The sequence below is a fragment of the Perna viridis genome, chromosome 15 (genome assembly GCF_037379345.1).
Source record: "Perna viridis isolate PV_CMFRI_1.1 ecotype Kerala chromosome 15, ASM3737934v1, whole genome shotgun sequence".
Taxonomy (NCBI): domain Eukaryota; kingdom Metazoa; phylum Mollusca; class Bivalvia; order Mytilida; family Mytilidae; genus Perna; species Perna viridis.
In genome coordinates this window covers 8,945,613-8,960,330 of record NC_142459.1, presented here as the reverse complement: position 1 = coordinate 8,960,330, position 14,718 = coordinate 8,945,613, and the positions used below count along the sequence as shown (strand labels likewise).

General features: G+C 32.6%; 1 protein-coding gene across 1 annotated transcript; it reads left to right on the top strand.

Annotated features, from left to right (window-relative positions):
• Positions 1-3,790: 3,790 nt before the first annotated feature.
• On the top strand, positions 3,791-9,059 carry LOC148596838 (uncharacterized). Its single transcript, XM_088562757.1, has 4 exons — positions 3,791-3,952; positions 5,300-5,509; positions 7,227-7,420; positions 7,985-9,059. The coding sequence occupies exons 1-4, from the start codon at positions 3,871-3,873 to the stop codon at positions 8,075-8,077; spliced, it is 579 nt and encodes a 192-aa protein (XP_088418883.1). The 5' UTR covers positions 3,791-3,870; the 3' UTR covers positions 8,078-9,059.
• The last annotated feature ends 5,659 nt before the right edge of the window (positions 9,060-14,718 follow it).

Sequence of the window (14,718 nt, the reverse complement as noted above, 5' to 3'; positions counted from 1 at the left end):
AAGGAAAATTACAACAAGATGTTTTAAAAGGTTCAGTCAGACTCCGAGCTGAAAATTACTCTCTGTAAACAAACTTGACCGGTAAAATCAATGTGCATGTAGTAAACTATTTTTACGGCTATATTATGCCGTTCAGTTCGTTGCCACACTCTTTCGAACTACGCGGACGCCATATTGGTTTCAAGCTGACTGGCGTTTATGCATGCATGAACGATCTGGTGAAGTTCATGCAAGTATGAACGATCTGGCAAATACGTTTTCGACCAATCAAAAAAGGCTATAAACATAAAGAATCTTATGATTAGAATTATATACCTATAAATAAATGCTACAGACTATATTTGCCCTTTGTTTTCTAAGGGTGGGTGTTTCTAGAAAAGCAGAGGATGCTTCCCCTACTTATGCACCTGGTCAATGCTCCCAGTTTTTAGTGGAGTCTGAGTTGCTCATTTGTTTTTTGTTATTTTATATGTATTATTTTAGTTACTTAATGTTCTTTGTTGTGTATGTCTGTTTTCCATGTTTAGTATTTGTCCCTGGATTACTTTATTTTGATTTCCGCTAGAACCTTGGTTCCCATGATTACTCTCTCATATACTAAAGGGTAAGTAAAATGTCTAGAATATGTCCTCTAGGGATAAAATCTGCAACTATAAAGCAAAAAAAAATGAATATGAAAAAGCAGCTTTCGCCCTTTCAAAAAAACAAAAAACAAGAAACAAAAAAAATATATTTTAAATTACAAATGATACATTATATCTCCCAGTCATTGATATTTTGAAAAAAAATCTTTTTTTTCTAGATAATTGAAGCTGGTGCTCTCCCTTTGTTGTTAAAGATGTTAAAAAGGGACAACATTGAAGAACAAAAAGTGGCATCTAAAGCTATTTGGACTTTGTCTTTTGATAAAGAGGCTGTATAAAAAGTCAGGGAGTTTGAAGACCTCATGCCAACAATGGAAAAATTGGCAAATAGCCAGGACAAGCATGTAGAGAAAAATTGTAAAGGAGCATTGTTTGTCCTGAAAGGAGAGAATGATGTAAAAAAATCGTAAGTATCCAAATGTGCCATATATTACAATCACATGATTATGATAATCATATGGTAATCATATGATAATTATATAAAATTTACATATTACAAACATATAGTAACCATATGATGATCATATGATAATTTACAAATGACAATAATCTGATTATCAACTGATTCTCATATGTTAATTTTGTCTTGGAACATATGATAATCATATGTTAGTGAGACACATGATTATTGTGTGATAATCATAGGTAAACTGAAACATGTGATTATCATATAGTGCTAAAAATTTTGCAGAAGTCTATTTGTTAAAAAATTAATTTGAGATAAAAACTGTAATCTGATTGGTTAAAATAATTTTGTTATATCTCAATGGATAAAAAAAATATTGACATGCTCCTATTCAGTTAAATTCAGAGCTACTTTTCTCATGTTTAAAGATAAAAATATGTTTTAAAATTAATTTATAAGAATTGGCTATGATAAAAATTTGTCTATTGAAAAATAAGATAAATTTTCAATGTGCATATAAACGATATGGAAAATTTATGTTATTTTTCAATAGACAAAATTTTTATTTGCAATTCGTAAATGACGAACATTTCATGATGTCATTAAACAAAAACAAAAACATCTGATGGTGCAAATAGTCAAGTTACACATTCAAAATGATTGCATTTTTCATACCTAATTTCACCCACTGCCTGATTCTTAAATATATCAGTTGTTATGTAGGTTGCTTTATAGATAGTTGTGTTATTCTTATCATACCAAGTGTTTACCTGTGTGAGTTATGTTATGATACAAAATGTTTACCTGTGTGAGTTATGTTATGATACAAAATGTTAACCTGTGTGAGTTATGTTATGATACTAAATGTTTACCTGTATGAGTTATGTTATCATACAAAGTGTTTACCTGTGTGAGTTATGTCATCATACAAAGTGTTTACATAGAGTAATAGGTGAGAAAATATTTCAACCAGTTTGTTTTCTTTTGGGTCATGTGCCAGTGTAGAAAAAAACATTTGAAAGAAAAGTAATTTGTTTTGATAATTCTAAGTGATCTTGTTAATGATTTTTTAATTGTACCCCCACAAAAAAGGGTATATGCAAATCACCCTGATTGTCTTTCTGTCTGTCTGTCTGTCTGTCTGTCTGTATGTATGTCCACATTTCTTGTAAGCTAAATGGATTTTGATGTTACTTAGGTTGAGAATCGTATTAAGATGTGCATGAAGAAATGCAATTACTGTTGGAGGACTCCAAGGGGAGATAATTGAACTTACTTGAATTTGAAGCGAAGGTGTTCTCTTTGTGAATTTGCTTACAGTATTTGTAGTCTTTCTTCAGTTTGTATTTACAACAATGCTTTAAAACATGTCATGAACCTTTGAGAGAGGGAAAACTACTGTTAATGTACTAATTTTTGCCCTTTCCACAGTGGGCAGAAGTGCAAATTGGTCTTAAAATACTATTTAACACTAATCATTTTTTGAAACCGTGAAAATTGATACCCGCAAATATGTGCACTTGACAGAATCCACAAAAATTAATGTTTACAGTAGGCCAGTTTCTCTTTAACTTGTGTTCCCATGGTTACACTAATCTATAGAGATTTTCCTTCAGTAATGAAGAGGTCAAATTTTTTTTCCAATCTTGATGGTAAAAATAAGATTTTCAACCTTAGCAAGTATATTAAAAATTTTACCGTAGAGAGTGGAGAAATATGTTAATCAAGAATAGGCTGAAGAAGAATCAGTTTCTCTCATACTTTGAAAATGTAAATTGGTGGAAACATTCTTACAGAAATTTAATCACTGCTCAGTGTTAAAAAGGTCAAGTACGTTTTTAATCACCAGCATAGAACGGTAGAAAGTAAACTACAGATATCTTATGAATGGAGTTAATCTTTGCCTTGATACTTTTATTTCGTGATCAAAATCAGGCAAGAAGAATAAGAAACATACATTCATTAACTATGCATGGAGTTAGAAGGATATTGTCTATAAACTGAAGGATAGACTGAAAGTATGTGGCCATACATACCAGAAATGAATCCAGACACTTTGGGGTGCCAGTCGGGTTCCTCAAATAAAGTGGTGAGGGAGGGAAGGTGCTAGGAATTATTTGCCATTTTTTGTCAATTTTGCACGTGAAAATAACAAATTTTCTAATAAAAAGAGGTTCTAACTCTCTGCATCCCCCTTTGGATGCACCACTGATTACAGCTCTGTAAACTTACATGAAACTATAGTTTGTCTGTCTGTCCACAAAATTCATGAAAATTATTGGTCATGTCAGTCCTTGCCGCAGCGTCAAAAAACTTGATAAAAAAATACTTAAGTCTGAATATTATTAACTTCCATGGTAGCTCTATCTTTGAAATAAGTAACATTATAAACAGTTAAGTAATTTTTATAAGAATACAAAATACCTTTTCAGTCATATTATGGTATCACACTGTCCTAATTGTCTGTTTTATTGGTGTTGTCATTGTTTGACATCCATTAACTTTATTTAAGTTAGGATAACTTGGGTAACACTTGTCTGAACTTTTTGAAATTTAAACACATTGTTTTTAGTAACATGGTGGTGAGCCCTATGGAGGTTTTAGCTCCACGTCGTTTGAAAATAAGGAGCTAAAAGGGGGAAATGGATGTTATTATAAGCTTTGAGAGGGAAAAGCTTAATAGAGGTTTACACCTGCCAAAACGACTTGCAATACTGTACTCTGATTTAAACAACAGTCTGTTATGTTTATACATTACAGCAAGAAGGTTTAGAGATTTGGATAGATATAGAACGACTGGGTGGTTCTACACTCCAGGCCATGGCGGAAGCTGTAGAAAATGCTTCTGTTGTACTAATATGTATGTCGGAAAAATACAAATTCAGTCCTAACTGTAGATTAGGTTAGTACCATATATATATGTATACTCAAATATATTAATTAAGTAGGGTACTAATTTCAAGAATACACATTCAATGTTATTTTATGGTTGTATTGTCAACTCGGTTCTGTATACTTATGGCAAGAAAAAGCATCAATATTCGGTTTGTACCTTCATTTTCAGGAGCTGAAAAACATTATAATGGCAGCTTCATTTGGGTATACTTTTGTATGTGCGATTGAGCGCCAAACTAGTCTCGGAAAATATTTGCTAGTTTCGATAATTAAATACAAATCGAATCATATTTTTTCCAAGATAGGGTTGGCCTTATAGTCTGCAGTATGGCTCCCGGATGTTTACGAAAATTACGTCATCAATATTACCCATAATTCTCGGGTCAAAATGAAAACGAACCAAAACGAAACGAAAATAATCGATAAAAGAAAGAATGGAAACCAAACAATTTGATAAAATGAATCAAATCGTAATAAAAACATAATTGAACTATACTAAATGAAACAAAATGCAGCGAAACTAAATACAATAAAAGAAATCTTTTAAGCCGTTTTGCAAATTTTAAGAACCACAATGTTAACCAGTGCTGGACAATTCGACATTTTGGACTACGAAAACCAATAATTCTTTATGAATGCTGGACATTTTGGCCAATAGACATATCACACCTTGATAAAAAGTATAATGCTGAACGGCAAATATATATATATATATATGTATATATCATTACAAAATTTACCATACTTGAAGGTATAACATATCAAATAAGAGCTGACAAAAAATAGTTTTTATTAATGTTTCTTCAAGAGCGTTAAAAGGTTTCACCTTCATCATATTACAGTACTGTAAAAAAAATAAAATTATGAATGAAACATATTGTCCATGTTAATTTTTCTGCACAGAATTATGTCTCCCCACTTTCGTGGAGAACAAATTGTGTGTCCATCTGATTGCTTGTCAATCTGTCCATCTAGCAATTTTCTTGAACAATCCTTCATGACACTTTGTAGATACATTTAGTAAGGATTCCATTTCTACTTGTGAATATCATTGGAGTGTTTTTTTTCACCTGATACTTGAGGCAGTTACATTTATAGTGCCAATTTCATACACAATCTATATATATTTTTATTTGAAAGTGCAACAAACAAGTAGTAAACTAAGACTGGTTATGTGGTCTGTAACTGTTTCTGAGTTAAAAGCAAAAGTGAGTTCAGTGGATTTTTGACATGCATGAATCACCTCCTGTTTGATTTTTATAAAGACTGATACTTAATTAGTTGGATTGCTACATTCGTTTTTTCTCAACAATAAAATTATTGAATTTGATAATGATGTGTTTTTATTTTCTAGAGGCAGAGTATACATTCCAGATGAGGAAAGACTACATACCTCTAATGTTACAGAGAAACTACTGCCCTGACGGTTGGCTCGGAGCCATTCTTGTTGCTAAGTTATATTTCGATTTCAGTGGAAAATACCCTTTCGAAGAACCCTGGAATGGATTAATGAAGGAGCTTAAAGGAATGGGAAAACTTGGGGAGTCTTTAGATAAAAAATCAGGGAGGTATAAGAGCTAGAATTTTAACCCTTTGAAAATGAAAATTGTTGGGAGTCTATAGAGATAATTCAGTTGCTATAGGAACCAGTTTAATTACCCAAGCTGCCAGATATTTTTTGGATACTAAGAGTATAAGTACCAATATGGTTACCTCAGTCATTAGAATTTGTGGGGAGTTTATATATATATAAAAAAAAAAAAACAGATTGGTATATACACTGTTTTTGTTTTCACTAACCCTACCAACCCTTCTGACTTACTTTAATCTTCATCACATTGTAGATTAGGATATGATTGTAAATACTGCTAATGGAGGTCAGCCAACTAAAGGTTTTCAAAGTTTTGATTTTATCACTTTTCCCTATTTTTACCTGTTAACCTTTGGATCAATGCATGTGGTTTGTTCTCCCCAATTGATACTGGATTCTCATGTAGGAGATTTTACCTGATAGATACTGCCTCTCATGGGAGATTCTTCCCTACTGATACTGCCTCACATGGGAGATTCTTTCCTACTGATCCTGTCTCACCTGGGAGATTTTACCTCATTGATATTGCCTCACGTGGGAGATATTTCCCATTGAAACTGCCTCATGTGGGAGGTACTGTAGTAATTTTAACAAAAAAAAAAACTTGAAAAAATCTTACATTTTTATGTGGGAAATTCCAAACTTTTCATTGATATTGTGGAAGTCTCATCCTCATTTGGGAGTGTTATCAGGTATACCTGTCCCCACTTCACCAGCAGTTTTGACTGCAATAACAATTTATTCCTGTTGAGCACTGGTCAAATTAAGATGCAGGCAGGTACTACAGTGGTTTTGATTGATTCATTCATCAGAAAAAAAATGTAAACATTTTTTTCTGAAACTTATTCAGAACCTCAGAAACAATGCTAGAGTTTTGTTTTATGTAAACGTACATAAAAATAAATCAAAATGTAAAAAGTCGACTTCCGACAAACAGCATACTGATATCCTGTGGAATGTCTCAACTCCATTATCTTTGAAACATAACAGTATCAAAATCAAAAGTAAATATTATTCTATATGAATCAGTACCTGCCTGATTTTTTGTTTGATTTGTACTTAATTAAGACCTAATCTGATCTTTTTTTCAACTTTCGAAACTATTATTCTATGGTAAATTTTTTAAAATGTAGCACCCTTGTAAGCTAACATGTTCCAACTCATTCATGTACATAAAGTGTTTTATTGTCTCTTGTTATCAAAACAGAAGAAATCACAATGTTAATGTTCAAATGTGACTAGTTAAAACATTAAGAATTAACTTTTCTTGGACAAATTTGATGTCTGTGTTTATGCCTTATTTACATATAGATAATGCATTTTACAAGATACACCCTTCAATTTGGTTGGTGCCAGTTTTATAGGTATATGATCAGAGAAGGAGAAAATGTAAGTTTTATTCTCTGTAAGAATCAGGCAGTGGTTGAATCAAGGTGGGAAAATACCACAAGTCTTTCCATGAAATCTTATTCAAAATGTTATATAAAAGACAGAAAAGGCATTTCTTTTTTTCTCTGTAATTCAAGGCCTTGATTCTATGAAATGCATTGCAATTTCATATAATTGTAGACCATAAACTCTGTGCCTACTTTGTCAAATTTGTGTTTTTTTTCAATTTTGCCTGATTGTTACAGATTCCAGTACTTTATTGAAATGTCTTCAAATCTCAAATCTTCTTCTTATTTGTAAGATCCAACAGATGCACCTATTGTGGCTTCTTCATCATCAATGGCATCATCAGTGCCACCTAGCTCCAATTTACTCAAGATGAACAACGATGATGTTAGCGAGTGGCTGTGTTCACATAAACTCGATGGATGTGTTCCCTACTTTGCCCAATTTGACGGCAAGTTATTGGTCCAGCTCAGGAAAATGAAAGATGAGGTAAATATTTTAATTTCAATTTGATTTGTAACAAGCTTTCTGATTGGTTGTTTCTCTTTAAGTAAACCAGATTATTTTGTATAACCCAGTTTGGTATTGTGATGTCATAAAAGTTGATCGGTTTACATTCTATGATTCAAACAATCCCAATCAAAATAATGTTTTGAAAAAGAACCTATTCTTAATTTTTTTATAATCCATGAGAAATTGAATTTCTACAGGGAATGTTACTGATATTTAATTAGGTGATAGAAAATAACCTGATTTGGGCCAGTTTACACTTATAATAGAAGTAAAATTCAGAACTCTAATCAAGCTTTGATGATGTGTCCATACTTGCTCAAATTGTTCAGAGTATGACCTCTGCTATTACTATATCAAGCTGTGCCCTGCAAATAATTTATTCAGCCTTACACTGTAAGTTGATTACTCTTAATTTACATATGCATCTGTGGTGATTTTCAGCAAAAGCTATTCTTGCATCTACAATTTCAGAAACATATCAAATTGTGTGGCTAATTACAATGTTTTACTTATGTTTAAAATTCAAATTACTTTTTTCAGGCTCCAGAATTCTACTATCAGTGCTTGGAAAGGAATTTAAAAATGAACCTTGTGGAAATTTTGACATTTACAGAAGCTTTGCTTCTATTGTAAAAAGAAAGTGTTTCTAATCATAGCTCATCAATCAGGAGGTAGAATTCGTAGAATAAAGTTCAGGAAGTATTGTTTGTGCCACAGAGGAATGAGAAATGACGGTCTTGCTAGCAAAGAAAATGTAATAAGAAAATAAGGTCAGAGTATTAAGTGCAGACCAAAAATCAAAGTTCCAGTTTAAGAACTGATCCATATAAAATTCTGACACTGCCAATGGAAGAGGTGATTCATAATGCAAAAATATCTACCAAAAAAATGAAAATTTGGGTCTGCATATGCTATTTATATATTTGATGGATCGTTTTAGGAAATTTTAGGAAAGACTTCAAAGTTTGAGGAAAATCTCAAATTGAGGTCTGTAATGATACTTGATCAAGGTTTAACCTTTTAGGCGTCAATCACCAAAAGTTGTAAGTGTAATCCATCAATTTTACACTTACGACTTTTTGTGAATTTGACACCAGATAACATAGTACTACACAGGGTAATTTAAAGAAATTTGTAACTTTGCATTGGTAGTACATGCCTTGTCTAGATTTGAAAAAAGAAATAAAATGTCAATTCATGAACATGTAATTATTATTATGAGAAACCCATATTATTTGTGGGTAAATTATATTTGCATTTGGGTACAAATGTACTTATATGAACAAAATGTATTTTTAAGTACCATATACAAAATGTTTATTGCACTTTTTGCACTTGTTTTTTTATAGATTTTTTTTTTAACTTAATTAGTTTTTACTTGGTTATGTGATAATTTGTTTTGTGATATCATAATTACAGTATTAAATATCCTTTGCTGAAATTTAAAGTAAAGTCAGTCAGTTGCAAAAATATGGTTTAGATTTAATAACTGTAAAAAAGTCTTGGTTTGCTATTTATAGCCCAATTCACAAAATGGAATTCTAAAATATGAAAAAAAATCTTCATTTTCCAGGACAATTTTTGGTTCCAGTTTTTAGCTTTTTCTTTAGATTACAGGGTGAAATTTTTATTATACACAAATTCTTGTCCTTTTGTTATGGAAAAAATAATGTATATTTTATTTTTATGAAATATGAATTTGCCCTTGTAATTACCCCCTTCTTAAGAAAACAAAACTTTACTTTCTCAGCATTCAGTTATGTAAACACCCCCTTGAAGCTTAAATCTTGGATCTGCTACTGTACTTTCAAATTGACCTTTGATTTTAGTTAAAAAGCAACAAATCCACTTTTTTTCTAAAGAATTGCTTGAGGAGGTAGCCCTAGGATAAGAGATAAAACTCTAAACAAATCATTGGAACATTTGTATTCAGGCTCTTTATATCAATTTCATGTAAACATTAAAGTGACATTGATTGATTTCAGTTTGTTTCAAATGTAAGCTGGAAAGCCTTTGGTTTCTTAAATATGATACATATATATCACTGATTTCAAGAGTTATGTCCTTTATCCTAAGTCTGCCTCCTTAGGTCTTATGCAGATGATCAAATAGATCTATCTCAAATTTTAGAATCTTGCCTAAATCACATGATTAACATGTGTACATGATTAATATGTTTACATTGGCAGTTAACTCTTTTGAAACCTCATTTTTCAACATTTAATATTCTATTGAAAAATTTCTGGGAAAGCATCCTTGAGTGAAATCATATTGTCAGATCGGTGGATTTTTGACATGAATGTTTCTGATTTTTCCCAATTTGCCTGCTTCTTACAAAAACTTACACTTAAGAATTTTCTTGCTAAAAATGTGTTAACTATAAAGTGAGATTTTGTTAAAAAGCAGCATAAATATCAGATATTCTTGATATATATGGATTTGTAGAATATTCCTGGCACAAAATTGCATGGGCATTATTTTTTTGTAATTTATTATTTTTTATGCTTACATACTCAAGATGGATTTTGTCAACTAAAATTTCTTTATTTCAAATTGTCATTTGTTATATATATATAATCTTAGTGTAGAAATCATTCTGAAGAAAACATAATCAACAGTTCATTATAATTTTAATGGTTATCTCCCTTGGTTTTTGATGAGAATATTTTCATACTCATTTTTTCTTTATGAAATTACTGATGTGTATTACTCATAAATATTGTTTCTGTTTTTAGACATTCCTTTAGACCATTTTTTTCAAATGTTATAGAGTGTTTTATTTTTTTTTCTGGTCATAAATTGAAGGTTATTTATGTAGGAAATAACAGACTTTGATGCAGTGTTGTTTTTAATGGTTATCTCCCGTGGTAGTTTTTTTTAATGGTTATCTTCCTTGGTAATTGATTTTTTTACACATATATGTACTGTTTGATAATATGTATTGTCAAAAATCTTGTTATCAGTTTATAGTTTACTTAATTTATTTCTTAAATGTATTTTTTTTTTACATTTTTTCCTTATTTTTCAATAAAATTCATGATATATTTACTTTTATATTATTCCGCATTAGATCCAAATATACAGGAGAAGGGATTTGTTAAAAAAAAAACACAAACAAACAAAAAACAACAAAACGGAGTTCCAGGCTATAATATGCTCATTTCTGCCCAAACATTGTACAACATTATCAAATAATCCAACAAAGGGGGGTGGGTGGGTTTCCAACCCCCAGAACTCTGTTCATAGATCTGTCCCTGTTATGATTGCATGCTCATCTTTAAACAGAATATTATTGTATACTGGTGCATATCTATCAGTCTGTCTGTCTGTTTATAAAGGACACAATTATATTTGTATGGCCTGAGCATGTTGTAATACTCATGATACTGGTAGTCATTGCAACAATTAGGAATGTACATGTATACAAGGGGCAGTCTCGGATCCATAGATTTTGGTAAGGGGGCCCCAAAAAGTTTTAGGTAAGGGGCCTTAAAAATTTTCTTGACCGGATCACCGGTGAGGATCACGAAGTGAGTGTTTTTTTTTTATGATATAACACACACAATTTTTCAACATTTTTTTTCTAAAAAAAGAGCCCCCCCCCCCTCCTGGATCTGCCACTTGGTTGGGGTCTGTTTAAACGAATTATCCACAAAACAATTCTAAAGGTCTTGTGTATGCGTACATTTCTAGTATTTGTTTTTTAAGAACTCTGTCATTTAGTGACTACCAGAGGAGACGTGGGTTGGATCCCAGGCCAAGGAACGTTAAAGGAATCGAAATTGTTCGTCACTGCTTCTGAGCTAAGTACTTGGCATACTGTATAGGAGGTAGAGTTACAAATGGCAGACGTTGGCAAAATTATATGCCCGACATACATGTAGCTACCTGCTGGCTGTTGCATCTGTGAGCTAGCACATTAAAATCCGGTTCGGCATGGCACATTACAAACCACGGTCTGTTCATCCTGACATTCATTAAATACCTGAAACATGACATAAAATCATAATCAATCAATAAATCTATCGTTAAGTACAACGGTAAAATTGTTTTGGATATCAAATCATGCTCTAATTATGAGTATTTTACATTCTTTCCTTTTGTATTATTAGTTCATCCACAACTTTTCAATACATGCATGTTTATGTCCAAGACAAAAATACATTCTCAGTATAGATTGAAAGTTCATATCCGGCCTGAGGCATTTTGTAGGTAATAAAATTGATGTCATTTTTCAATAGGAATTATTTATCTATTTCCGCTACCATACACTAAAGGTAAAATAACACTATTAAGGGGAACCAGTCGCCTGCACATACCAGAAAGTAGTCCGTAAAAACAAAGTAGTTCCTAGGATGCATTGTATATTTTTTCAGATTTAGCCAGTATATCTAAACTGAGTATCATCTGAAAGCTTATGTTAGGTACACATTGAATAAAACAGTTTTGAACTCTGATGTAGAGAATTATTTGTCAAAGTCTAGATCTTAAGCCCATTGATTTGTCAAATTTCCAAAGGAAAGTAGTATTTTCAGTACCTGTCTACTCTCACTTCACCGTTCTTTCTTAGAAGCCATTAAATGTATGCTGTAAACATAAACAAATATCTGAAATCTTCTATGTATCATTTACAAATTCTTTATAGTAATCGAACAAATGTTTGTTTAAAATGTCTCCCAATCTCACGCCTGTTGACCCCAGTTGACGTCGTTATAGTTAAAGAACTTTTCCAGCATAGAAGTGATTGTTAAAGTCGTCAATTAAAGAAAACGATAGATAGGATGTATTTTTAAAAAAAAATAACGCGTAAATACAACTGTATTGAGAATTTTTACATTCTAATTTCTGTAGTCAGTGTCAGGAGACTGTTTACTTCTGATAAGGAGTCCTCATTAAGGACTGAATATAGCTTATTGTTTTGTGATTGTAAAATTAAACTGGAGATATCATCTCGTAATTTCCTTTTTTATTGTGAAGGTTTTTCTTTTAAAAGTATAATTTATGAACATATTCTGCCAGATCATAAAAATGCTTGTACCTCAAAACCTAATCTTTATCATGGGTAATGAAACAAATGATTCCTCAACATACGTTATCTTTCTACTTGAAACCTCTTGAAGTACAAAATACATGAGGTATTCACAAGCTCAGAAGTCTGACTTGTTGGACACGGAAATATTCATATATCATAATATATTCTTTATATTTATGGAAATTTGCAGTTAAACATATTTCAAAATACTTGAAACACTTTGCAACTACTAATTATTGTAGGAGCATTCCTGCTTTTTCTGTTGATAACGTCGGCAGTGGTAAGTCGGCTTAGCTCTTGTACGCCTTTACGTCATTTGTGCATTAATCGATGCCTTCACCAGACTACAAACAGCGTCTGACGTTCGAAATTCACTGTAGACGCTACCGCCAGCCCTCTAAGAAAATGCAAGAATCTTGCAAAGTCGGGAAAAGATGAAAGAGTAATCAAGGGAACCAAGGTTATAGCGGTAATCAAAAGAATGTAATTTAGGGACAAAGACCAGACATGGAAAACAGACATACACAACAAAGAACATAAAGTAATTAAAATTATACATACAAAGTAACAAATTCAAATGAGCAACTCGGACTCCACTAAAAACTGAATGCATGGACCAAGTGCACTGGTAGGGTAAGCATCCTCTGCATTTCTAGAAACACCCGCCGAGTTGCTCATAAAAGTCGTCCGGGGTAGACGAAAGAGGAACGGAAAACTATGACACGTTGAACAAATCAGTTTTCATTGCGTATATGGATACACCGTAGTGATGCAGAAGTTCATGACGACGACCATAAAACTTCTGTAGTGATGACTTCAATCTTGTAGCAACATAATCCTGTTCCAGAGGCCTATTTGTTAGATGTCTAGCGCGACATAAAAAGTCTGCGAAGTACGTTTCGGCAAGCTCTGGCATAACGTATGAGTTGTGATAATATAAGAACACTCCACATGCAGGTGCTGGAGGGATGTTGCCACAGATGAAAGGAAAATTGACAATTCTAAATGAAAAGTCATCACATTTGTCGTAAAGTTTGGTCAATAGTTTTCCTTTACCATCGATTTCTAAGTGTAGGTCAAGATATGAGGCTGACCTCACAATGTCTGTAGTATATCAAGTTGTTTGGAGGTAGATGCGATGTATCAAATCCCCGAAATTAGGATTGTTCAAAGATAGCACGTCATCAATATAGCGGAAATTCTTTCGGATCAGATCAGCAATAATCCTATAGTAAAATACCTACAGGCCAGGACAATGAATAGACATTTTGATAACTCCGATGTTATCTTTTTAAAGGAGTTTTATATTTAAGATATCATTTCACTGTTACATTCTATAATAACAAAAACGATACTTTTTTTCGCATTCACATTGTTACGCAAGTGTTTTTTTTTTTAACATATTTGTATTGATGGTAATTTTTTTCTTCGTCTTATTTCGGAGTTTCTTAAGGTCATTAAGCAGGTAGAAGATATATAAGTCATCACCCTGCAGTGTTGTTACTTCCGAAGCATGATACCATTATTCCACCGCAGACTACAATGACGAAACTGACGACATCATGATACCATTATTCCACCGCAGACAACAATGATGAAACTGACTATAGCATGATACTATTATTCCACCGCAGACAACAATGCCGATAGCATGATTCAATTATTCCACCGCAGACTACAATGATGACACTGACGACAACATGATTTCATTATTCCTCCACAGACAACAATGACGATTGTACGATACAGTTATTCTACCGTAGTCGCCAGTGACGAAACTGAAAATAGCAGGATACCATTATTCCACCGAAGACAGCAGTGACGAAACTAACAACAGCATGATACAATTATTCCGCCGCAGACGACAATGACGAAACTGACGACAGCATGGTACCATTATTCCACCGCAGTCAACAATGACGAAATTGACGACAGCATCATACCATTATTCCACCGAAGACAAGAATGACAAACTTACAATAGCATGACACCATTATTCCACCGCAGAAAACAATGACGAAATTGACATCATCGTACCATTATTCCACTGTAGACAACAATTAAGAAACAGACGACATCATGATACCATTATTCCACCGCAGACGATAATGACGAAATTGACGACAGCATGATACCATTATTCCACCACAGACGATAATAACGGATTGACGACAGCATGATACCTTCATTCCACCACAGACAACAATTACGAAATTGACGACAGCATGATACCATTATTCTT

What these genes read in the sequence shown, in the direction of transcription:
- LOC148596838 (XM_088562757.1), top strand. Translation starts at nt 3,871, where the DNA reads ATGGCGGAAGCTGTAGAAAATGCTTCTGTTGTACTAATATGTATGTCG. An exon ending in CAGTCCTAACTGTAGATTAG is followed by an intron (nt 3,953 to 5,299) that starts GTTAGTACCATA and finishes TTTATTTTCTAG; the next exon opens with AGGCAGAGTATACATTCCAG. An exon ending in TCAGGAAAATGAAAGATGAG is followed by an intron (nt 7,421 to 7,984) that starts GTAAATATTTTA and finishes TACTTTTTTCAG; the next exon opens with GCTCCAGAATTCTACTATCA.